Source organism: Xyrauchen texanus, chromosome 30 (assembly GCF_025860055.1).
Source record: "Xyrauchen texanus isolate HMW12.3.18 chromosome 30, RBS_HiC_50CHRs, whole genome shotgun sequence".
NCBI lineage: Eukaryota > Metazoa > Chordata > Actinopteri > Cypriniformes > Catostomidae > Xyrauchen > Xyrauchen texanus.
This window is the reverse complement of record NC_068305.1, coordinates 33,533,913-33,559,028: the sequence shown is the minus strand read 5'-3', so window position 1 is coordinate 33,559,028 and position 25,116 is coordinate 33,533,913. Positions and strand designations below refer to the sequence as shown.

The 25,116-nt window shown below is 37.3% G+C and overlaps 1 protein-coding gene across 5 annotated transcripts in view; it reads right to left on the bottom strand.

Moving 5' to 3' along the window:
* Window positions 1–86: 86 nt before the first annotated feature.
* Window positions 87–25,116, bottom strand: part of LOC127623872 (ralBP1-associated Eps domain-containing protein 1-like) — a 30,207-nt gene continuing 5,177 nt past the window's right edge. Inside the window, exons 2-20 of one of the 5 annotated variants that reach the window (XM_052098448.1) lie at window positions 22,598–22,721; window positions 17,373–17,566; window positions 16,617–16,773; window positions 15,919–16,040; window positions 15,094–15,259; window positions 13,430–13,493; window positions 13,021–13,175; window positions 11,302–11,423; window positions 10,414–10,494; window positions 8,723–8,810; window positions 7,863–7,961; window positions 7,679–7,751; window positions 7,342–7,472; window positions 7,178–7,242; window positions 5,731–5,904; window positions 5,230–5,319; window positions 5,002–5,150; window positions 2,192–2,297; window positions 87–2,096 (exon numbers count right to left, since the gene is read on the bottom strand). In XM_052098448.1, the coding sequence (XP_051954408.1) occupies window positions 2,028–2,096; window positions 2,192–2,297; window positions 5,002–5,150; window positions 5,230–5,319; window positions 5,731–5,904; window positions 7,178–7,242; window positions 7,342–7,472; window positions 7,679–7,751; window positions 7,863–7,961; window positions 8,723–8,810; window positions 10,414–10,494; window positions 11,302–11,423; window positions 13,021–13,175; window positions 13,430–13,493; window positions 15,094–15,259; window positions 15,919–16,040; window positions 16,617–16,773; window positions 17,373–17,566; window positions 22,598–22,721 (2,229 nt within the window). In that variant the 3' untranslated portion in view covers window positions 87–2,027. Of the gene's footprint in view, window positions 2,097–2,191; window positions 2,298–5,001; window positions 5,151–5,229; window positions 5,320–5,730; window positions 5,905–7,177; window positions 7,246–7,341; window positions 7,473–7,678; window positions 7,752–7,862; window positions 7,962–8,722; window positions 8,811–10,413; window positions 10,495–11,301; window positions 11,424–13,020; window positions 13,176–13,429; window positions 13,494–15,093; window positions 15,260–15,918; window positions 16,041–16,616; window positions 16,774–17,372; window positions 17,567–22,597; window positions 22,722–25,116 lie in introns of all 5 variants that reach the window. The other 4 variants (XM_052098449.1, XM_052098447.1, XM_052098451.1 and 1 more) reach the window with 4 other exon arrangements.

Below are 25,116 nucleotides of genomic sequence, written 5' to 3'. Positions count from 1 at the left end.
AATATTTTAACTTAATATCCAAGCTAACTAAACCAACAAAAAGCATGGCATTTAAAATGTTGGGACTGAAAGTGCCTCACTAAGTAGGAAAATATTAAAATATTGTGCCATTTTATTTTGTGTAAAAATCACACAGCTGCTAGTTCATTCTGCAGAGACACATCCATGCAGTTAAACATTTATGATCCCACTGCCATTATTTAAGCAATTAAATAGAATATTTGCTGTTAGTCAGCAATTAATGCAAATTTACATAGGAGATCAAAAGGTGTGTATCATACAATATACAACAAACCCCTGATACAGTAAATCAGCTCGAACAGCAGGGAGAGAAGGCTCACCTCGATTTAAAATGGGCGGGATACATAACTGTGAAAACCTGCACACCTGAAAGTAAGGCTTTGAGGACTAGTAAAAGAAAGCACACATCAGTCAAAACAAACAAATGAATGAAACATGGCGTAAATCTACATAACACAAACGTCACACTAGTTCAGACGTTACAGATACAAATCAAGTGGTTCATTGTTAAGAGCTGTTTTATACAAAATAAGATTGTGAACAACATGCAAAAAATAGTGATGAGGAAAGACAAATGAAATCAAATGGGGCAAAGTGCAGTCATTGTTTCAGGTCTCACCTTTTGTACTGTTCACATCACAGAGGATTGAATCTGATGATGTACCGTGTAAGGTACAAACAAAAGATGGAGAGTGAGAAAACAAAGTGTTTTTGTCATACCGTACAAAGACTGTACAATGTTGAACGAATTGTTACACCACACAGCGTGTTATGAGACAAAAATAAAGCAATCTTTGACACAATACATTTGTAACTGTTATCCTCAAACTCTTACACATAAACACACACACACACACACACACACACACACACACACACACACACACACACACACACACACACACACAGATGTGCCGTCCAGGAAGTTTTATGAAAGAGCGACTTTCTGAATCAGTCTTAAAGCAATAGCTTTCCCACGATTGAAAATTTGTCATCCCTTATTCAACCTCATGTCATTCCAAACACATATCACTTACTTCTACAAGATGGAACACAAGATGAATTTTGAAGAATATCCTGGCCACTCTTTTTCAGTTTATTCAAAATGAGTGAGTACTGGGGCCATTAAGCTCCAAAATGACAAAAAAGCACCATAAACATATTATAAAATTAGTCCACATGACTTGTGTGCTATAGTCCAAGTCTCCTGAAGCCATACTATAGCTTTATGCAAGGAACAAACTGAAATTTAAGTTATTAAATTGCACTCATTGGAGTCTGATCTTTTCAATTAATCAGTCCCCATTCACTGTAACTGCATGGAAAAGAGTGACCAATACAAACATTCACAATATCTTTGTGTTCCACTAAAGAAAGTCAAATGGGTTTGGAACAACAGGAAGGTGAGTAAATTTGGGTGAAATATACCTTTAAGCGTACTTCTGAAAAAAGACAATGATCTCCCAAATATAATTTCTCCCATCTTGGCCAGTGCACAGCCTCACATGATTGTCCGAGCACACATGGGTGCCTTCAACATGGAAGAACGTGACAAGCTGCATTGATTTCTCTGGATATTCACAACTAGGAACAGGAGGGAAAGGGAGTCCTTCAGGTCCTTCATGTTAACCAGAATACAGCCTTCTGTACCCTGATACAAGGCCCTTGCCTCATAGTCTATACTAATATAACTTGTCTGGTTAGGGGGTTACTACATATACAATCACTCAGACTCTGTTGCATCAAAGTGCCATAACGGATACTGCTCCGGGACCCCGTACCTCTGAACGTCCGCATTCCTGGGGCCTCTGGCGGTGTGAGACCGAGCGCTCTGGAGTAAGCAGTGATTTGTCTCTTCTAACATGGTCACAGGAGTAGAGACGGGGTGAAATGGACATCCTACCAGAGGATCCAATTAACCATTCAAACAAGCAAAACAAAAAAACAGGAGTTATTCACGCTTCACATACACGCATTTGAAGCACCCGCGCGCACACAAACTCAAGTTACAAATGCGAAAAAGGTCTAAGCTGTTCCAGTTGCACTTCAAGCGATATTCTTTCTTCTAGCATGTCCTAAGAAGACACAATTGGAGGAAAATAAATTTTTAGAGGTCTGTACAGGTTGCCTTGTAAAAACAGTGATGAAAGTCAGAGAAGACTCACTATACCTTTAATTGCTGTTGTAATTCACTGTTGAGTCTGGCTAAAACGGTGTTTGTTTCTTTGTTTCTTCTAATGGAAGCTTGAATGGCCTTCTTATCCTTACCAACAGAGCTGTTTTAAACAGAACATTTAGAGGAAGAACATGTAAAGACAGAACCACTGTGAACATCACTGGGTAAACCTCACAGACAAATGTAATATTTCAACCCCAAATCAAAAGAAAACAGAACATTTATTTAAAAAAAAAAACATTACATTCAGCATAACATGTTTCATAGTTTTTGGACTATTAATGTTTTGTTTTTGTTTTGCATTATGACATATTTTACAAACAGTTATGTACATTTTCTTACGAATTTTTTTTTATCATTGCGCCTTATTCACAAAACATTAGCAGAACAAATTTCTGTGTAAATTGTTAATACTGTATGTAAATTGTCTCATTCTGTTCAATGGTAATATTTGAGAAAGGACACTTTGGCATGTAGAGTCATGTGGGCTGGGAATCCAACCGCCAACCCTGCGATTAGTGGCCAACCCGCTCTACCACCTGAGCCACAGCCGCCCTGGCTTAAAGTGATAGTTCACCCTAAAATGAAAATTCTCTCATCATTTACTCACTCTCATGCCATCCCTTTCTTCTACAGAACCCAAATGAAGATTTTTTAGAAGAATATTTCAGCTCTGTTGGTCCTCACAATGTAAGTGAATGGTGACCACAATTCAGAAGGTCCTAAAATTAGGGTAGGGTATTGCCACAGATTACTTCCAGATTCGATATTACAACATTATTTCCCAGCCGGTTCGATATGTATTTTGATATTGCTATGCTGTAAGTTTTCGATTTAATGTTTTGATATAAAAACGTAATAAAAAATTAAATAACTTTAAACTTCTTTTTCTTGGAAAGAAATGTCTATTGAAGAACAGCTGTCAACAAATGACAATTGCTTTCACTCTGTTATATATAATTAGCAGGTATGTAGGGATGTGCAAAACTACCAATGGACCAGTCAGTGCATTGTCTGAGCTAGGCGACTAGTTAGTGCAAGGAACCCATGTATAAGGTTGCATTATGTCCATTTGTATACAACAAATAAATAAATACAATAAATAATTTTAACTTAATCAAAATAATTTTGTTATTTAAAATATAACATATATTACCATGATAGGCCATTACCATTATAATTTTTGCAACATATAAATGGAGGCTAAAGAGTAAACAAGTATAATAACCATTTCTGGGCTCTACTGAATTATGACACACATGACAATTCACCTGTAGTCCCATGTCTTCATGTTATTTGCATATGCATCCTGAGATAGTCGGAGATCTTATGCAGAGTTCTCACAGACAACACTATTCTTACAAACTGCTCCCAGAGGGAAAAAAAGTGAGAATTCACAATTTGCGTGTTCCGCAAGACATATTCACGCTGTGTGCATTGGCGCCAAAGTGCAAATTAACTTCTGAACAGAAAGGCAAAACAGACACACATTGCCGGCATTTCTTTCGTCGGTGTCTAGTAGTATTTCTTGTCAACAGTGGTGGTGTAAATGTGCAAAATTACACGCCAATGCGCATGAATACCCTGGCTGTTAGATTATAAATACTGTGGGGGCGCGACATACAGTGAAGTTTACGCCATACAACAGTTTGATAAGCCTTTTAGAGCTAAACCATTTATTAAAGCAGTGTCAGACAGAATCTACAGAATTACTTTTGACAAATACTCTCCACAACACCTCTCAAACTATGCATAATAACAGGAACATTGGTCACAGCAGAGGATTTGAGGTCCGATAGTGAACAAACAGCTCTTAAATGGCAGTAGCAGCGGTGCATTAAAGGCCAAAACGTAAAGAATTAAAGAGACAAAACATGTGGAACTCTACACAAATATAGCTGCCTATATATATATATATATCTATTAATCATTGGTGCATTTAGATAAACGCACATATATATATATATATATATATATATATATACATATATATACACATATATATATATATATACATATATATATATATATATATATACATATATATATATACATATATATATATATATACACATACATACATACATACATATATACATATATATATACACATATATACATATTATATATATATATATATATATATATATATATATATATATATACATATACATATACATATACATACATACATACATACATACATATATATATATATATAAATAAATTCAGGAGACGATTTCAAAATCATTTGGCTCAAGAATCGCGATTTGTAACAGAATCGATTTTTCCCCCAGCCCTACTAAAAATGGCATCAAGGAAGCATTAAAGTAATCCATATGACTTGTGGTTAAATCCATATCTTCTGAAGGGATATGATAGGTGAGAGTTAGAAACAAATCAATATTTAAGTCCTATTTTACTATAAATCTCTACCTTTGACCCCAACTGATAGGTGGCAGGATGTGAAAGTGTAGATTTACAGTTAAAAAAGGTCTTACATTTTTATCTGTTTCTCACCCTCACCTATCATATCACTTCAGAAGATATGGATTTAAACACTGGAGTCTTATGGATTACTATACTACCTTTTGGGCCTTCAAAGTTCTGGTCACCATTTACATGCATTGTGAGGACCAACAGAGCTGAAATTTCATCTTCAAGTCATACACATCTGGGAGAGCATGAGGGTGAGCATTTTTCATTTTTGGGTGAACTATCCCTTTAAGTGAAATTCCAACTTTCTTGATAGTTTTCGTGAGATTCACCCCAGTGCTAGCATTCTGAGCGAATTCTGAGCGTACCGTGGAATTGAGGGCTGTGTTGCTAGAACAGTGGCTATGACGTTGGACTTTTGCGGAGGGTCCTCTATATCTGGTCTGAGCTCATCTTCTGATTTCAGTCTTCGACGGACAGGTTTTGGAGGTGGAGCCAATGGAGTGGATACTTTGGCCTGCAGAGAATGCCTAGTTAATGACAACAGTGCAAAAAAATGTGGAAAATGGAAGATTGGTTGACACAGACTGACTTACAGAGTTGACAGTGGCTGCATTTCTTTCTTCTTCCTGAATGTTGTTCTTCACCGTTCTAATCGTCCCGGCAGGTTCTGCACATCTTTCTGCCTGTACAAAATAAAGCAAAAAACAAACAAACAAAAAAATACATTAAAATAAAATACTTAAAAAGGCACAGCCAGAGTAACTGCTCTGTACAGAATTTAGACCAAGAACATTTTTGACCCCATTTACATTGTGAACATACTTGGTCATACTGTATGTGATTCATTGGTGTAAGTTTTTTAATTTTTTAAAACTTGAAAATACCTAAACCACCAAGCACTTTTAATCCAACTTCCTGTTACACAAAGACCACTTCCATGTTCCAATGTAGTCCTGATACTGTATATAAAATCAAGCCCTGGCCTACATTTTTTCCATGTTGAATAGCCTGTTTCACTTGTAAACACATAACATTAAGGAGGTAAAATGCACTGAGAATGTGGTTTCACGTTGACTTGAAGTGTGTTTATTTACCTGTCCACAGTCAGATAGATTCTCTGCATCATCTGCCGGATGGTCCACAGCAAAAGCCTGAAACTGGCTGAAGTCAGCAAAGTTAGGCTGTTGTGGCATTTGCTGAGGTGATGTGCTGGTATGTGTTGGAAGACCGTCTCCCTCTACCGAACGGTGACCTAGTGGCACTGATGTCTGGGAATTTGAACATTACATATGGCCTAATTCCTTGATGGAAAAAAACTTTTTCTATGGTCTAAATTAACCAAAAAGCATAATAATTTGAATAGTGAGTCTCAATTGATTTTGCTTCAGATTTTACTTTGGACATTAAGAGTGACCCAACACAGTACCAAAGCTGTTTATCTACCAGAATAATACAAATGTCCTAAATGGAATTGTTCCCCCAAAAATTCTCCCATCATTTACTCACCCTCATTCTATCCCAGATGTTATTTAAACTTTTCCTTCTTTTGCAGAACACAAACAAAGATGTTTAGAAGAATGTTTCAGCTCTGTAGGTCTTCACAATGCAAGTGAATGGTGAAAAAATAATAATAAACAAGCTCCAAAAAGCACATAAATGCAGCATAAAAGTAATCCATAATACTACAGTGGTTTATCCATGTCTTCTGAAGTTATTCAGTCAGTTTTGGGTGAGAAACAGACCAAAATGTAACGAATTTTCACTAGAAATCAACAGTCTCCTTGCGATCATGATTTCAAGCTCAATTACATTTCCTAGCGCCATCTCGAGCTCTGCGCATGTCACTACAAGTGTAATCAAGCTTTAAATCGTGATCACACCTAGAGACAGCAATGGCAAGTGGAAAAAAGTTGTTTTGGTCTGTTCTCACCAAAATCTGATTGGCTCGCTTTAAACGGTATGAATTAAACAACTGGAGTATTTATGGATTACCTTTTTTTTTGCTACATTTATGTGCTTTTTGGAGCTTCTATTTTTGGTCACCATTCATTTGCATTGTGTAGACAAACAGAGCTGAGGCATTCTTCTAAAAATATTTGCTTGTGTTCTGCAGAAGAAACAAAATCATACACATCTGGGATGGCATGAGGGTGAGTAAATGATGAGAATTAACATTTTTAGGTGAACTATATTGAAATATATTAATATTACCATGAATTGCATGCACCCAACATTTGCAAAACTATAAACATTGATGTAGGCTGAACAGAAAAATTCATAAAGTTTAGCACATGGAACAAACACTAGGCCAAATATTGTATTAGTATTAACCATTTTCCCAAGTTACAGATGAATGTGTCAAAATAGTGGTGTGTTAAGTATTTTGTCCTCCCTTTAAAAAGTTGATTTAAGCCTATTTAGTTCAGTCTCCAAACTATGCATGCGCATTTGTGTTTAGCACTGTTATCATTGCTGTTCACGACCTTATCAAAATAGACCTGCGACCCACTGCATTATTTATTTGTCAACTCCATGCTGTACCTGTGTGGGCAGTGGTCTTGGAGGCACTGCTGGAGGAAAGGCCACTACACCTGCCTGCTGAGAACCTGCTGAAAAAGTAGTTCAAAAAGAGAATTTAAATTTTTCCAACAAAACAAGAAGCTAAGATCTACCTGTTAGCAGCATTTTTGTATGTGCACATTTACCTGCAGTAATAACAGCAAATGTTCTGTTCATGTCTAGAGATGAGGAACGTGAATGGGAGGCATGGGGGCGGGGTGGAGGTGGGGGCGGAGCCACAACTTTCAGTCCCTCCGAAGATGTACCAGAATGAGACCTGGAAAAGCAGTTAAAATAATGAAAGATCCTACTATGAGCAGTGTGATTTTAGTGGGGCAACTTCAGTACCCAGTAACCACGATTTCCCCGATATTTCATGCCTCATGTTTCTTCATCTTACAAAGATAAACCCACAAAAAACAATGATAAAACATTAAACAAAAACTAAAAAAATGTGCCACCCACAAGAAACAGCAGAATTACCTTTGCCTGTTCACAGCACTGGAAATGGGTTCTTGATCCGATGTAAATGAATCTGAGCTGCTATAGCCATCTCCTGTAGGAGGCAAGGGTAATAGGTCTGAATCTATTACATGAGAATATTTCTGTTCAGTCAATTTCATGATTTCAACTCAGAATGAGCCTGGAACAACCCAGTTTAACTTACCGACAGTAGTACCAGGAAACGTAATTGCTGTTGCTAGCTTAGCCTCATCCGTTAGCTCTGGAGGTTTAGCCATTAATGGACTAGTTGGATGTGTGTGCTCTGTAAAAGCAACAGTGGATAAACCAAACCATTTAAAACCAAAAGTATCACATATTTCCACTCAGCAACCATGCAAAAGATGGTATTTCTGTCCAGAAACACTTTTAATAGATTGTCACAGTGCAAATTGTTCACTTGGGGGTCACATAAAACAATTAAAGAGATAAGTTCACCCAAAAGTGAAAATTTTGTCATCATTTACACACCCTTACTTGATTTTGAATTTACTCACTCTAAAGTTTGAATGAGGTTGTAGAGGGCACCATTTTCTCTGAATAACAACTTAAATTTCAGTCCGTTCCTCGCACAAAGCGTCATTGCTCCAAAACTTTGGAATAGCCTGCCCTTTCACGTGAGGTCTGTTCCATCTTTAGCCATTTTTAAATTTGTCCTTAAATCTTATTTTTATTCTTTGTATTTTGATACAATTTAATGAATTGTTTGCCGATCTGTTTAGTTGTTTTTGTATGTTTTATTTGTAAATTGTACAGAATTTTGAATCAAATTGTTTGTTTATAAATGTGTTTTATAAATAAAGTTAGACTTGACTTAACAGCCTCTGGTCACTTTACACTTCGCTGTGAGAAAACAGCAGCTTGGAGATTCTACAACATATCTTATTATGGTGAGTAAATGAATATAGCGTTTCATTTTTGGTTGAACTGTTACTTTATAAATCAACATACAACAAATAACAGAGACAAAAGAACAATACATTATTTATATTGATTGTATTTTTTTTATTTTATAAAAGAACGTACCACTTCCAGTTCTCTTGAGCTCCATCTCTTGCATGTGGATCTTGCTGGGGGTCATGCGAATGGGCACAGGGTGGACTATTGCTGTATCCTACAATGAAACGAGCATATCAACTGCTGCTACAGTAAAACTCTAAATGCTTTTCACTGAAAATAAAGAAGATTAAATATGTCAATCATTTGAGCATGATCAATACTTAAAGTGACCGTTCACCCAAAAATGAAAATTCTCTCATCATTTACTCACACCACCCCAGATGTGTGACTGTCTTTCTTCAGCAGAACACAAACAAAGATTTATAGAAGAATGTTTCAGCTCTTTAGGACAATACAATGCAAGTGAATTGGTGAAACTCCAAAAAGTACATTTAGCAATCATAAAAGTAATCCATACATTCTAGTGGTCTAATTAATGGCTTCTGAAGCAAAACTCTAAGTGTAAGAAATAGATCAATATTTAAAACTTTTTTTTTTACAAAAATGTTCGCTTCCGGCCAGCTTAAATTTTGTATGTTGACGAGAGTGGAACTGAAACTGCCTCTAGCGTGACGCAAGTGCTTAAGCTTCCTCTGCATAGATATAAATGTGTAGATCACTTATTAGCAGCTGTTTTTATGGACCGCAATACTATTTCCACAAAAAAGCAGCTAATGCAGCAGTCTGAGCAAGGAGCTCAGTGTGAGGCATCTCATGTTCCAAGATGGCGCCACAGTTGATGTATCCAAACCAGCCGAATGAGGCATCTATATATTATTATATATAATCCTATGTTGTAAACAACACTGTGTTTCTGGCAGTTCTCGCGTGAACTTATCAACAAGCTTGACCTAGACCCTCAAATATTTTTCTAAAAAGTTTTAAATATTGATCTATTTCTAACACACACCCAGCGTTTTGCTTCAGCAGACATTAATTAGACCACTGGAATCGTATGGATAATTTTTATGATGGCTATATGTACTTTTTGGAGCTTCAAAATGTTGGCACACATTCACTTGCATTGTATGGACCTACAGAGCTTAAATATTCTTCTATAAATCTTCATTTGTGTTCTGAAAAAGAATTAATGTGTTCTGTGTCATACACATCTGGGATGGCATGAGGGTAAGTAAATTATGAGATCATTTTTATTTTTGGGTGAACTAATCCTTTAAATTGATAGTTCACCCAAAAATAAAAATTCTGTCATCATTTACTCACCCTCATGTCGTTACAAACCCATATGACTTTCATCTGTGTAACAAAAGGAGATCTTAGGCAGAATGACAACCTCAATCACCATTCACTTCCATTGTACTAACACTCTGCCCAATTCCTCCTATTGTGTTCAAGGAAAAAATCATGCAGATTTGGGACTACATGAGAGTGAATGTCATCTATTCCTTTAAGAACCTGGCATTGGGTTATAAACTAAAGACACACTGTTTCAATTGGCATGCATATGCCATGAAAATACTTCAAGAACAGCACTGTAAGGACAGCCAGCAGAGTCATCATTTGGATTGCATGATATAAAAGGAAGAGCATGATAGAATAATTGATAAGCTCAGCAAGCAAAAGAAACAAATGAATCATCTGATGATGGCACTGTAGCTGTGAATTTATCCTGAGCACATGCGCTCTCAGAGGAAATTTCAAGAGTACAGGGTTAATGGATATCATTAATATGAAAGAGCACTGAGTGATTGACTTACAGGGTCAGCTGGTGCAATGTTAGAATCAAATTGGGTCAGAGTTTGTGAGCTTGAGGAGCGTTCGCTAAAAGTCTCCCACTGCTGGAGAGACAGAGCAGAGACACGTCAGCATGGTGGAGCCACTTCACTCCTCACACACGCAAACAGAGGCCATAATAAAACAAAAAAAGACCATCATTGACAGGAGAACAAAGAGAATTCTAGGAAGTGAAAACTCTGTGATGACTAACTGCGTTGTACTGGTGCATGTGATCTGGTGTTCACGGAGCAACTATATATATTTCCTACTGGGGATGTGTGTGTGTGTGTGTATAATTTAGAATTTACACAGATCAAACTTGAAGGAAAAACGTTAATAAAATTGGGCTTTTCAAACTAGTTTAACAGAATACGGTTCCATTTTAAAATAATTTCAAGAACTGTGTAATAATTTTTTTTTAATGTAAAAATACGTTTCTGTCCCAGCTTAATGTGCAGAGACAACAATAAGCATGCCATTCATTATACACAGGAACATTGGCTTAATCAATGGCGTGAGTTTGGGGCAGGACTACCTGTTTGCTTGACCAATGGTAGAGGGTGAGGGAACTTTTGTCATAAATCTGTGTGGTGACGCTTGTGGTAAAAAAAACTTAAAAACATTCTAATTTAAAACTTGAAAATTTGAAGAAAAATGTGGATCCAAATTGTTTTGATTGCAAGGTCATTGCGTTCTTCGACAGCACAGTGAGGCACTGAGTGTTAAAACAATTTTAATGAGAATGTAACGTGGGGAGATGAAAGTATGCTTTGTCAGCACCTTTTGCTCCTCCCACCCAGAAGTAGAAAAAGAGTGTCAGTGATAGAGATTTTTGTTCACACTAAAAGAGTTCATGGAATACTCCAAACCTCATTATTCTGGTTGAGCTCAGGCCAGTTCTGGTTCAGGGAAGGCATGGAGGGAGACTTATTTGGAGTGACCTCTACAGGGGAAGCAGAGAAGTCCACCTCGGGGGCAGGTTCTGGGACTCCTGAAACATACAGACCGATTAGAAGGATTGTACAGACTTTGTGCAGACCTCTGAAAGTGAACAGACAAATCCTGGGAACCCGTTATCAGTATAATATCCATCTAAAAGATTCGATTTTGAAATGTTGCTTATGGAAAAGACCTAGCAACTAGCTAGACATAGTAGAGCTAGGAATATTTTAACCCTAGAACGCATACGGGTGTCAAAAATGTCCTCATGTCTAGATTTTAGAACATCATTTTTAGATGAAGTGGTACTTTGATCGGTCTCTCTAGATATTCCTCAATTTAATTGTTTTCTATCAAGTGAAGGGACTTTTCTTTTTTTACATTTAGTTGAGTATTTTTTAAATTATAAGATTAAGTACAATATTCAATATTAAGTACATATGCATATGTAACTTCACCTACATTCAATGCATATGGTTGTCATTAAATGCATACTTTTATCACAGTTTTTTTTTTTATTTGTAAAACAAAAACTTTTTATCCAAGTCAATTATACTTGTGTGTTTGTGAGGGAAGAGTTGTTGAGACGTTTCATATTTTACAACCAAACATGGAAATTGCCCATATTTCTGTTATATAGGCTTTTTTAAACCCACAACTCCTACTCCACTTTCAGTTAAAAGCTTGAGAATTTTATATAATCATACATATCAAATATTTACAATTTTTAATTAAGAATAAAACAATCATGATCGTGTCATTTTCCTAAAAAATAAAAAAATTAAAAAAGCAGTTTTATAAAGAATAAGCATCTAGATTTCACTGGATCTTTTTTGACCTGCATATTCATTGAATGGGGTGAAGTTACATATGCGTTCTAGGGTAATTTAAGGTGGAAGCATCAATTATGAGGCTAAGCACACCAGCAGCATGGACATTGTCAAAACACAACATAATTATGATTTTAGAGCAACAGTTAAATTTTTTTTGTACATTTAACCACTATTTGAAACATTTGATCAGTAGGTGACACTACTGGTCGAACGTCAAGAAACTTTGCGAGGACTTGGATGATATGTTTCCATATTACACAATTAATTTAAGATTCAAATGGATAAGAAAAAGCATTGCTATGTTTCCCTGCAATTCATTGGAATATCCAAATAGTAAGGTTAATGTATGTAACCCAACTAGCTGCAACACAACAATAAGCACCAAATTTTGGGGCCAAAACGTAACCGAAATGCCATGAAGAAGCGATAAAATAATAACCAATCAGAACGCAGATTGTTCATTACAGTACATCTGTGAGGATAAAATGTGGGACCAATGAGAAAAAAAATAGCGACCTATAGAAACAGAGCAATCAAAAATCATTCTCTTTATGGGCGGGGCTGGCTAAAGCAAAGCTAAAAGGCAACCATGTGGAACCAAGATCTTATTATGGCCTGTAAAAAAATTATTTTTGTCCATATTTGTAAATTATACTTTATACTCCAAATGCACAGGCCTCTATATGTATATTTTGTTCAGTAAAGCATAAACCATTTTTACAGCACCCTGTATGCAGATCTGTGAAACATTGTGAAATAACTCAACTACATATTGCCCAATTTGAACTGCATTGGGTGTGAAGCTTTTCTGCCTACCTGCTGAGTCATCCAAGTCAATAAGCTTTGGCATTAGACTCTCAGGGAGCTTTTCAGGAAGGTCATAACCGTTTTTTCTTGCAACCACGAGATGAAATGCAGCACAGAACTCATCCAATGTCAGTGCACCGTCTTTATCAAAATCCGATAGCTCCCTGGAAGGAAAAGCAGGCATGCCAATATTGATATTTATTTTAAGGTACAAAGAAGCACTCAGAGGTAGATGACAGGGAGAACTTCCTGGACACACAAATAATGCAGATGGCTAAGATTATCAACTGCTGTTGTTATAGTGGGGTACTGTGTTGTGGCTAGATGTACAAGAGTCCTTGGTTACACATCTGTTTTTCTGACAACTTACATCAAGGTCATCCAAACTAAACAATGTCATCTATTTAAAACTACTTACCAAATGTGAGACAGTTCAAGAATAGGCAGTTTCGACTTTGTAAAGAATTCCTTTGCGGCAGAGCCTGAACAAAAGAGGACAGATACAATTTTAGGGTGCCAAGTTCAAAACTGGAAGCAATATCTTATGGACAATATGCATTGACTGTACAGTGCATTCAGAAAGTATTCAGACCTCCATTTTTTTAACATTTTGTTATGTCGCAGCCTTATGCTAAAATGCTTAAAATAATTTTTTCACATTAATCTACACTCCATACCCGATAATGACAAAGCAAAAAATCATTTTTGATAACCTTGCACATTTATTAAGAAAAACAAAACTGAAATATCACACTGACATATGTATTCAGACCCTTAACTCAGTACTTAATTGAAGCACCTTTGGCAGCGATTACAGCCTCAAGTCGTTTTGGGTATTATGCGACAAGCTTTACACACCTGGATTTGGGAATTTTCTGCCATTCTTCGATGCAGATCCTCTCAAGTCCAGGCTCTGGCTGGGCCACTCAAGGTTGTCTCTAAGCCACTCTTGCGTTGTCTTGGCTATGTGCTTAGGGCCGTTGTCCTGTTGGAAGGTGAACCTTCAGCCCAGTCTGAGGTCTTGAGCACTCTGGACCAGGTTTTCATTAATGATATCTTTGTATTTGCTGCATTCAGCTTTCCTTCAACCCTGACCTGTCCAACAGGCACTGCCGCTGAAAAACACCCCACAGCATGATGCTACCACCACCATGCTTCACTGTTGGGATGGTATTGCGCAGGTGCCTGATTTCCTCCAGACATGACTTTTGGAATTGAGGCCAATCAGTTCAATCTTCATTTCATCAGACAGAGACTCTTTAGGTGCTTTGTTGCAAATTCCAAGTGGGCTTTCATTTATCTTGCACTGAGGGGAGGCTTCAGTCTGGCCACTCTGCCATAAAGCCCAGATCGGTGGAGTGTTGCAGTAATGTTTGTCCTTCTCCCATCTCCACACATGATCTCTGGAGCTCAACCAGAGTGACCACCAGGTTCTTGGTCACCTCTCTTACCAAGGACCTTCTTCCACGATTGATCAGTTTGGCCAGGTGGCCAGCTCTGGGAAGTGTCCTGGTTGTTCCAAACTTCTTCCACTTAAGAATTATGGAGGCCACTGTGCTCCAGGGAGCCTTCAATGCAGCCAAAATATTTTTGTAGCATCCCCCACATCTGTGCCTTGACAAAATCCTGTCTCTGAGCTCTGCAGGCAGTTCCTTTAACCTCATGGCTTGGTTTTTTTCTCTGATATGCATTTTCAGCAGTGACACCTCATATAGACAGGTTTGTGCCTTCCAAATCATGTCCAATTAATTTCCACAGGCTGACTCCAATCAAAGGGCAGAAACATCTCAAAGATTATCTAGAGAAATCGGATGCGCCTGAATTTCAAGTGTCTTAGCAAAGGGTCTGAATACTGATGTTAAAGTGATCTTTCAGTTTTTTCTTTTGAATAAATTTGTTTATTGCAAAATTATCCAAAAATTTTTTTTTGCTTTGTCATTATGGGGTATGGAGTGTAGATTGATGTTAAAAATATACATATTTTAAAGCATTTTAGCATAAGGCTACAACATAACAAAATGTAAAAAAATTAAGGGGTCTGAATATTTTCTGAATGCACTGTAAAAATGTGAACTCACTGACCAGGGATTAAACCAGTAAGATCAGCCTGAATGGTCTTAAACTGGTTTATGTAATACTGTCTTTGCTCATCTGTGATCTTCCAGGGGTCATCGTAACCGCTGTTCTGTCTTTGGATTTCATTTGTGTTCAATGCAGACGGCACCGTTCGTACTGTTGTGCTCTCCGGCTGGGATCCATGGCAGAAGAAGAGGGGAAAATATAAATGATCTCAAGAACAGTTAAGCTATTCAAATAGATATTGTCCAGATTAGGTGTTAAAAGTTTTAAGTATCTACTTCTACTGAGATTAGAGTTGTCATGGTACCAAAAGTCAATATCAATGCATGCGAAATTCTCGATAGCAATTTCAATAGCACAGCACAAACAAATATGTAACTTAACACAACTTTTAATAATAAAACTGTTTAATATACCTAACTGTCATATTAACAAAACATTTATACATTTCTAAATATAACATTATGCCTGTATAATAGTTGACAAGCAAGCATTTTAAATGGCAAATAAAGCAATTTATGAAACAGGTAGAGGTAAATTCAAAGAAAAATTTAAAGGCAATTGCAACTTTCGCAAGGGTTGTTTAAACATGTATTTCAAGCAGTTTTAACAGCATAAATAATTATTCTTTGTATGACTGGTACTTCTTAGAACATGTATCATATTCCCGTACATTGGGCTTTGGCAAATATTGGATAAAGTCTGCTTTTGTACAGCCGCGACACAAAAGCAAACATCTGTTCTACCACAAAAGCCTCAGAAACAGCCGCCTAGTGGTGACAGACTATCAGGGAGCATATGGAGACACGTATGCCCTTTCTGCATTACCTGAGCTGAGGAGGGATGCATTGGAAGTGTGCTGGAGGGGGGCGTGTCTGTAAAGCTGACCCAACTTTCCTGTACAGGAGGGGGCGATTGGGCGGCCCACATCCCATCACCTGTTACTGGTCCTGATATCAGACAGAGAAAAAAAGGGAAGACATACAAAGAGATAAGGGGATAAGGGGGTATTAAATTGGATGGAACAAACTAAAAGTAAGGTATAATGTTGTTAGCCAGTCATTATACGAAAATAAACCTCGAGTGGACAGGTCTAATGCAGTAATGGATGACTGTACATTATACTGCTTATTATGCAGTTACTTACCGAGTAAATAAATTAACAGGCAATACATATTGATTTGAGTTTAAATTATTTAATTATATAAGAAGAAAGTGAAACTAGTGCAGTTTGGTAGTAAATCAGTTTCCAGGGACAACAGTAAATTAAACAGCACTCATAATACAAAAATATTTGACCACAAAATGCTGTACAATAATATTAGATATGTTTTACTTGATTTCAATATCAGTTAGAATCCAGTATGCCGTGTGACCTTTCATTTCAAACTAACTCCAAATAAATAACAGATCAATAGGCTCACCTTAGGATTTCCAACTCTGAGTTTTTTGAAAATCATTATTATTAATAAATGCAATAATAATGGGTTGACTGAAATAAAATCAGATTGTAAGACATTGAGCACCTGGCTGTGCTTCTCTAAAAGGTGGCCAAACAACTCCTGGCACGGAGTGCTGTCTGTCCACGTTTCCACCGCTGGCCTGCCGTTTGTGCTTCCTCCAGGAATGGGGCGAGGTGGGAGGGGACTGGTGTGGGGACACAACAGGAGACGTGGTGTCCGGCTGGAGCCAGAGATTAACAATTAATTACAATACTTTGTAATCTATGTACTTCCAGCCAAACAGATGGCCTCAAAACAGCAGAGATATAAAGTGAGCAAGTTGTCATTTACCAGTTCCAAAACAAGGCAGTGGAGTAACCTAGGGGTAAGTGTTCTGCTAAAGGTCACAAATAGTTTGGTGTGTTTGTACCCACAACCCTTTAGTTCTCACCTCAGATCTTTAACAACTATACCGCACCATGCACAGAGGAGATGTGGTAATAACAGTTAAAAGGTAAAAACTTCTAAAAAAAATTCCAGAAAAATTATATGTAAGTGTATTGTTTCTAGGACCAATAACTGTACAAAAACTTCTTAAAGGTGTGCTCAGTAACCTTTTATGTTTTACGATACAACAGTCATCTTCAACTTATACTAACAACTAGTGGCATAGACTAAAACAAAATTTAACAGTCACCAATGTCAGCATAGAAATGTGCTATTCGAACTCCGCCATGATTCATTTATGCCATAGGAGAAATTATGTAATAACTGACAAATACTATCAGGTTGTTGAGACCATGCCAATAACAGTAAGTGATATATTTGCTGACAGAGTACCTGGGGGTCGACGGTGGCCACACCGGGCTGAATCATCTCATGGGCTGACACTTTTTTGGTTGGCACTCTGCCTGGAGGTCTGGGGATGACGCCAGAGTAGGGCCCCTGGTTTTCTGCATCTGCGAACATGACTGCATGTCTCGCTTCCTGCTCATTCTTGCTCATCACAAAACGAGGGAGGGGCAGATCCCTTACTGTAAACACAGCTTCATGTTAGACATCCACACATACAGTGCTGTGGAAAAGTATTGCTCAAGCGCAACTGGATTTTGCAGCAAGACAATGATCCAAAGCATAGGAGTAAGTCCACCTCTGAATGCTCACAAGAAGCTAAAGTTTTGGAGTGGCCTAGTCAAAGTCCTGACTTGGACCCGAATGAGATGCTGTAGCAGGACATTAAACGGAAAGTTTATGTTCAAAAACACTCCGATGTGGCTGAACTAAAGCAGTTCTGAAAAGAACAGTGGGCCAAAATTCCACCACAGACTGATCTCCAATTAATGGGTGATATAGGTGTTGGATAACTATTTTGCTTCAATAAAATATATATATTTTTGAAAACTGTGTTTCATGTTTACTCAGGTTGCATATTTCAAATTATTATGAATTATTTAAAATTTAAAATTAATACGGAAAAACAAACAGAACTCTAAAATTAAAATAATCAAGTGTCCTATACTTGCACAATGCACATAATTGATTTCAATATAATTTGTATATATGTCATCTCTTTCTCATCTGTGAGTCACTTTGGATAAAATGACTGCTAAACAACTAAATGTAAGCAGCTCTTAAATCATGGTTACTCTCTTCAAACAGCGCATCTCACATTAAACAGTAGTTCTGTGGAGTTTTGCTGAGTTATGGAGAAATGAAGATAAAATGGCATGACATAATACTATCAAGTAGGATAGGATATTGTTTTGTTTTGTGACAGACATTAAAGATATTTCTTTTCAGAGACCTAGGCTACACGTTGGTCTGGATTTCACTCGGTATTACCATTTTTTGGGACTGCCAAATGTAATAGGATTATTTAATTAAACAATGCTGTAAAATGTTTTAGTGGAGTTAATGCATTTAGCCTATCTACTTTTATTTGACATTAAAACTGTTTTCCTGCTGATATAAAAAATATTTGAATTATACTTTTGAATCTTTTCTTAAGAGGCGATGGATTAAGGCTACAAAGCACATTTCTGCAAATTAAAAAACTGAGAGGCCAATTCATTTCATTGCTCCAATATATGATTATGATTAAGAACCTGCTGAAATATGGCATTGAATCTTATGGTTATTAAAAAACTTGCAGCTATCATTTTATAGGCAGACAGTTGCAAGTAAATGAGATATACTCACATTTGACAAACGAATTACAGCATGATGCACACAGATGTTATACACACACCAAAGTGGGTTTTAGTTAGAATAAGATGAAATATAAAGAATTTGTTTGTTGCATTACCGTTTTTGTCTACCTGGCAGGGCATGAAAGGGATTTATTGAGAGTATACTGGTCTGTTCAATTATAGTGCTTGTCGTAATGTTGTGCGGTGTTTGGGAGACTGGAACAGTTGTTTATATTGAAATGCTCCCTCACCTGACTTTATCAAGCCCGCTGCATTGGTCACATTCACACGGATATGAAATGCTGCACATCGTATAGTGCATGTTCAAGATATATACGATACATCAGACTGTACGTACTGTTCCACATGTCCACCTAATTACACGTCTTATTTTTTTTCCTCTTGTCATCTATGGCAAGGCAAGACAAATCAAAGGTCATCACATGCCAACTTTTGCCCACAGGCCCTAGTTTGGGCACCTATGGTCAGATTGATAAGACAGACTGACAGATGAAGTCAGAAGTTTACATACACTTAGTTTGAAATCTTTGAAACTCATTTTGTAACCACTCCACAGATTTCATATTAGCAAACTAAAGTTTTGGCAAGTCATTTAGGACAACTACTTTGTGCATGACAAGTAATTTTTCCAACAATTGTTTACAGACAGATTGTTTCACTTTTAATTGATTATAATCACAATATATACAATAGGTTAACTGAGCCTTTTAGCAGCTAAATGATGTCAATAAGGCTAACTGTCTAATTGGCGTCAACTGGAGGTTTAGCTGTGGATGTATTTAAGGCCTACATTCATACTCAGTGCCTCTTTGCTTAACATCGTGGGAAAATCAAAAGAAATCAGCAAAGACCTCAAAAAAAAGAGAGGTTTTCAAAATGGGAGCAATTTCCAAATGCCTGAAGGTACCACGCTCGTCTGTACAAACAATAGTATGTAAGTATAAACACCATGGGACTATGCAGCCATCATACTGCTCAGGAAGGAGATGCATTCTGTCTACTAGAGAGGAATTTAGTTTGGTGCGAAAAGTGCAAATCAATCCCAGAACAATAGCGAAGGACCTTGTGAAGATGCTGGAGGAAACAGGTAGACAAGTATCTACATCCATAGTAAAACGAGTCCTATATTGACATAACCTGAAAGGCTGCTCAGCAAGGAAGAAGCCACTGCTCCAAAACCACCATAAAAAAAGCCAGACTACAGTTTGCAAGTGCACATGGGGACAAAGATCTTACTTTTTGGAGAAATGTTATCTGGTCTGATGAAACAAAAATGTAACTGTTTGGCCATAATGACCATTGTTATGTTTGGAGGAAAAAGAGTGAGGCTTGCAAGCCGAAGAACACCATCTCAACCGTGAAGCATGGGGGTGGCAGCATCATGTTGTGGGGGTGCTATGCTGCAGGAGGGACTTGTGCACTTCTCCACATAGATGGCATGATGAGGAAGGAAAATTATTTGGATATATTGAAGCAAAATCTCAAGACATTAGCCAGGAAGTTAAAACTCTGTTGCAAATGGGTCTTCCAAATGGACAACGACCCCAAGCATACCTCCAAAGCAAAATAGCTTAAGGACAACAAAGTCAAGTTACTGGAGTGGCCACCACAAAGCCCTGACATCAATTAAAATTTGTGGCCAGAACTGAAAAAGTGTGTGCGAGCAAGGAGGCCTACAAACCTGACTCAGTTACACAGTTCTGTCTGGAGAAATGGGCCAAAATTCCAGCAACTTACAGTGAGAAGCTTGTGGAAGGCTACCCAAAATGTTTGACCCAAGATAAACAATTTAAAGGCAATGCTACCAAATACTAACAAAGTGTATGTAAAGTTCTGACCCACTGGGAATGTGATGAAAGAAATAAAAGCTTAAATAAATAATTCTCTCTACTATTATTCTGACATTTCCCAATCTTAAAACAAAGTAGTGATCCTAACTGACCTAAGACAGAATATTTTCTACAATTAAATGTCAGGAATTGTGAAAACCTGAGTTTAAATGTATTTGGCTAAGGTGTATGTAAACTTCTGACTTCAACTGTATATACCACATAGTACAGACAGACAGACAGATATAGTGAGAGAGAGAGAAATAAAGAGTAAGCATGACATGCAATGAACAAAAATGCATTCTATATCACATTAGCATCTGCCTAAAAGGTGCAAATGGTTCACAGGCATAAGAGGAAGAGATCAATAATAACAATTTTAAAGGAGTCATTTCATACATTTTATAATTTATGTTTCCCTGAGATCCTCTTAATGTTAGTAAAGGTTTTTTGTGTGTGCCAAAAACAGACAATTGAATTATTCATTACCATTTCCTACCATCTCTCTGAACTAGGCCGGTCGCTATTATTAAATAACCATCTGATCATGGTTATTTGATCTAATCACGGTTATTTGAGATTTATTGGGCATTCAAATTCCAATCATATTTGAATGCCCTAATAGGGGAATTTCAAGAAAATATACTGTGTATATGCGGTGTCATTCGAACACCAAGTCCGAGCATCACTGAGCCGCACCACGGACACAACCAGCTCCTGTCCGGAAGAGCGCGTGAAGAGCTTCAAGTGCTCTGATGCACGCACTGTCAGAAATAAGGGCTCGTGGGTAATCAATGAGCATTAAAATAACACGTGAAAGTGAAGAAAAGTTAATGCACTCTTCCAATATGAAATTAAATTTAGTGCTGTGCTACACTTTTACTCGAGAGCTACGGGTTTGCTGTCAACCCTAATATAGCTTTAACGGCCCTGTCATTCAAGAAAAGCCTCTTTGCAAAACCTGTATTACATTGACAGATTCACAAAACAATCTATGCTGAAGGTGTTACTCAGGTTGTTAAGAGCAAACTGAAATAAAACTCTGTTGCCTCTGCGTCTGAGATGTCAATCCGCACATCTTATCACGTGGCTTGTTAAGCGAGTTACCACTGAGACGTAGGACGTGTGGAGGCTTCATGCTATTCTCTGCGGTATCCACACACAACTCGCCATGCGCCCCAACGAGAGCAAGAACCACGCATTATGGTGACCATGAGGAGGTAACCCCATGTGACTCTACCCTCCCTAACAACCGGGCCAATTTGGTTGCTTAGGAGACCTGGCTGGAAAAGTAGCTCGTTTTTAATACTGGGTTCCTTTGGTAGGATATGCAAAGTAGCAGATGCTACACACAACCAGAAACATCACAAGGTTTAGTGAACTTTCTCTGATTTAACTCTTATACAGTTATTTCTCCTGGTGTTTCAAACAGCATATATCTGTTTTTCTCATTACTACCTCACCGTGATTGGGCAGACCAAGTCCCTGAAACCAGATTATGCGTTGTTGATGTGAGCGGTAACGTGTTGAAATGTACAAATGTATTCAACTGTTTGACATCAGGACATTGTGAAAGTCAGATGTTTTTGCATCTTAGCTTCAACAAAATTTTTTTGGACTGGGGAAGATGTTTTGAATTCTGAAAGTTACAATATGTTTGCATTATACAACAATCTCTTTTATCTCAAAAGATTAAGAAGAATATTTCAATTCAAATCCAAGTAATGTGGGACTTGCTTTACATCCCAACACAAATACCAGCATTAAAAAAGGCACTTGTGATTGGAATACACACTTCCAGTTCTTTTCAGTGAAGAGGCACTAAGATTATACTCTAATTCTTCTTATGCAATAGCAGCAAGTGTCACAATGGATTTATTTGCAAAATGAAAGTCTGCAAAATTGCATGGATGTAACAGCTTCACAAGTGAGTGAGGAACAAAGCATTATGATATTTTGCATTAAGTGTACATGCAGAAACAGCTTGGATCTATAACAAGGGTTAAAAAGGATTGTTGTTACTCACCACTGTTCAGGCTCTCCAAGCGCAGAGGCAGTCCAGACTGGGCCAGTGCAATGAGCTTTAGTGCAATGTAGAACTGACTCCGACCGAAATGACCAAGACGTGTGGCACCGCAGAGTTCAGTGATCTAAAACAACGGACAAAGACCCCTTAATTACTATACACAAAACCACAGTAAACACACAATAACATGATCAAAGAGAAATATAAATCAATCCTTGTGAAGTTAGGCTAAATCACTGACATATGAATAATAAATGGACAGCCGGGGAAAAGCTGCATAATTGTTATTCATCACAGATATTGGGGTTCAATGTAACGTCATTAGTCCACACCAATATGTTTTCATGTTGGAAAACATTGATTTTTCAATGTCTACGCCTCTAATCCACTCTGTAATTTTCTGGAATACGTTTTTCTCCACCAGAAACTTTTAAAAACCCTCTTTAGTACTGCAATTTTGGAAAACAATTTCATTAAGTAACGGAAAAAAGATACCCAACCGAAAAGGGGGTTTTCATTGGCAGATGCTGATATCTAGAGAACAGGGTGTGCGATGGCCAAAACAATGCAGATATACAGTATACATATTAATATAATTTAATGCAAGCAAATGAAATGTAATAATGCTGACATTTAATTACCTCTTGTTTACACAATATATGTATATATTTACTCAAAATTAATTATGTTAAATAAAGGATTTGTTATGTTTTCTTGTGGTTTATGAACATTATGATTGTTTTGGAAAAAAAATAAAATTATGAAAATGTTTATAATCCATTGACAAATGGTAGATTTTGGGCATGACAGAAGGGGGAACTTCCACTTCTATTAATTGACCAAACAGGCAAATTGTACAACTAATTCTAATAATCACACATATTGCCAAATAGCACTCTAAACTGTAAAGATATAAAATTAATGTAACATCACTAATTCATTAGTAGAGCATTAACTTTTAAAATTCATGTCAATATGTCAGAAAGAACATGTTGATATTATTTTTCTCACACAAATAGACAGATCAAATGGCTAAGGTAATTTACCTTAAAGGGATAGTTCACTCAAAAATGAATATTTTTACTCACCCTCATGTCATCCCAGATGTGTATGACTTTTTTTCTTCTTCTGAACTTGAACTGGAATTTAAGATTTTAAAGATATTTATAGAGAAATATTTCAGCTCTGTAGTTCCATGTAATACAAGTGAATTGCAAAGCCCCAAAATCACATAAAGGGTGCATAAAAGTAATCTGTATGTCTCCAGTGGTTAAATCTATATCTTCAGAAGCAATATTATAAGTGTGGGTGAGAAACAGATCAATATTTAAGTCCTTTTCACTATCAATCTCCACTTTCACATTCACATTCTTCTTCTTTTGTTTTTGGCGATTCACATTCTTCAAGCATATCACCACCTACTGGGCAGGGAGGAGAATTTAAAGGAAAAAAGGACTTAAATAATTCTCATCCACATCTATCATATTGCTTTTGAAGATATAGATTTAAGCAATGGAGTCTTACGGATTACTTGTGTGCTGCCTTTACGTGCTTTTGACACTTCTGGTCAGCATTCACTTGCATTGTGAGGGTATACAGAGATTAAATATTCTTTGTTTGTGTTCAGCAGAAGAACGAAAGTCATAAACATTTGGGATGGCAGGAGGGAGAGAAAATGCTGAGAGAATTTCTTTTCTTTTGACTGTCAAAAAAAAAAAAAGACTCAAAAATATATTACTCTGTCATATTTACCCAAAAGAAGACATGCCTACATTCTTTACTAACAAATCAGTGATAACCTACACCTTTTCAAGAAAGTTTTGCAACAGATCTAGGACAAGTGACTCATTTAGACTTTAAGGGCGTTTTCACACCTAGTTCGTTTGAACACTCCAAGCACTCTCAGAGCGGTATGTGTGATACCTGTATGTGAACAACCCAAGTGGTATCAGACCCCCCTAAAAGACCCAAAAGCAAACCGTACACAGACCACCTCAGGAGGTGGTTTTTGAGTCCTCAGGAGGTGGTCTGGGTACGGTTCGTTTGTGGGTCCTTTTGTGGTCCGATGTGAAAGCGAAGAGGTACCAGTCCACTTTGCATTTTATGACATACAGTTGAAGTCAGAAGTTTACTAACACCTTAGCCATATACATTTATGGGGCTTTTCCACTGCACGGTACAACTAGACTCTGCTCACTTTTTTGGGGTTTTCCACTGTGGATAGTACCTGATACATTTTTTTGTACCACCTCAGTCGAGGTTCCAAGCGAGCTGAGCCGATACTAAATGTGATGTCAAAATCCTGCAGATCACTGATTGGTCAGGGAGAATAGTCACTACCAGCGTCACTGGATTTCCGACACGTGACATCAACCCGCTAGTTTTAAAGTTAGTAACAGCGATAGAAGTATCATTTGTTCAGCGACTTTGGAATTGAGAAAAAATAAATGAATGTGCTCAAAACCACGCCGTGGTCAATAAACGAGGTGCAGACAGTCCACTCGTTAGCGATAAGCGAA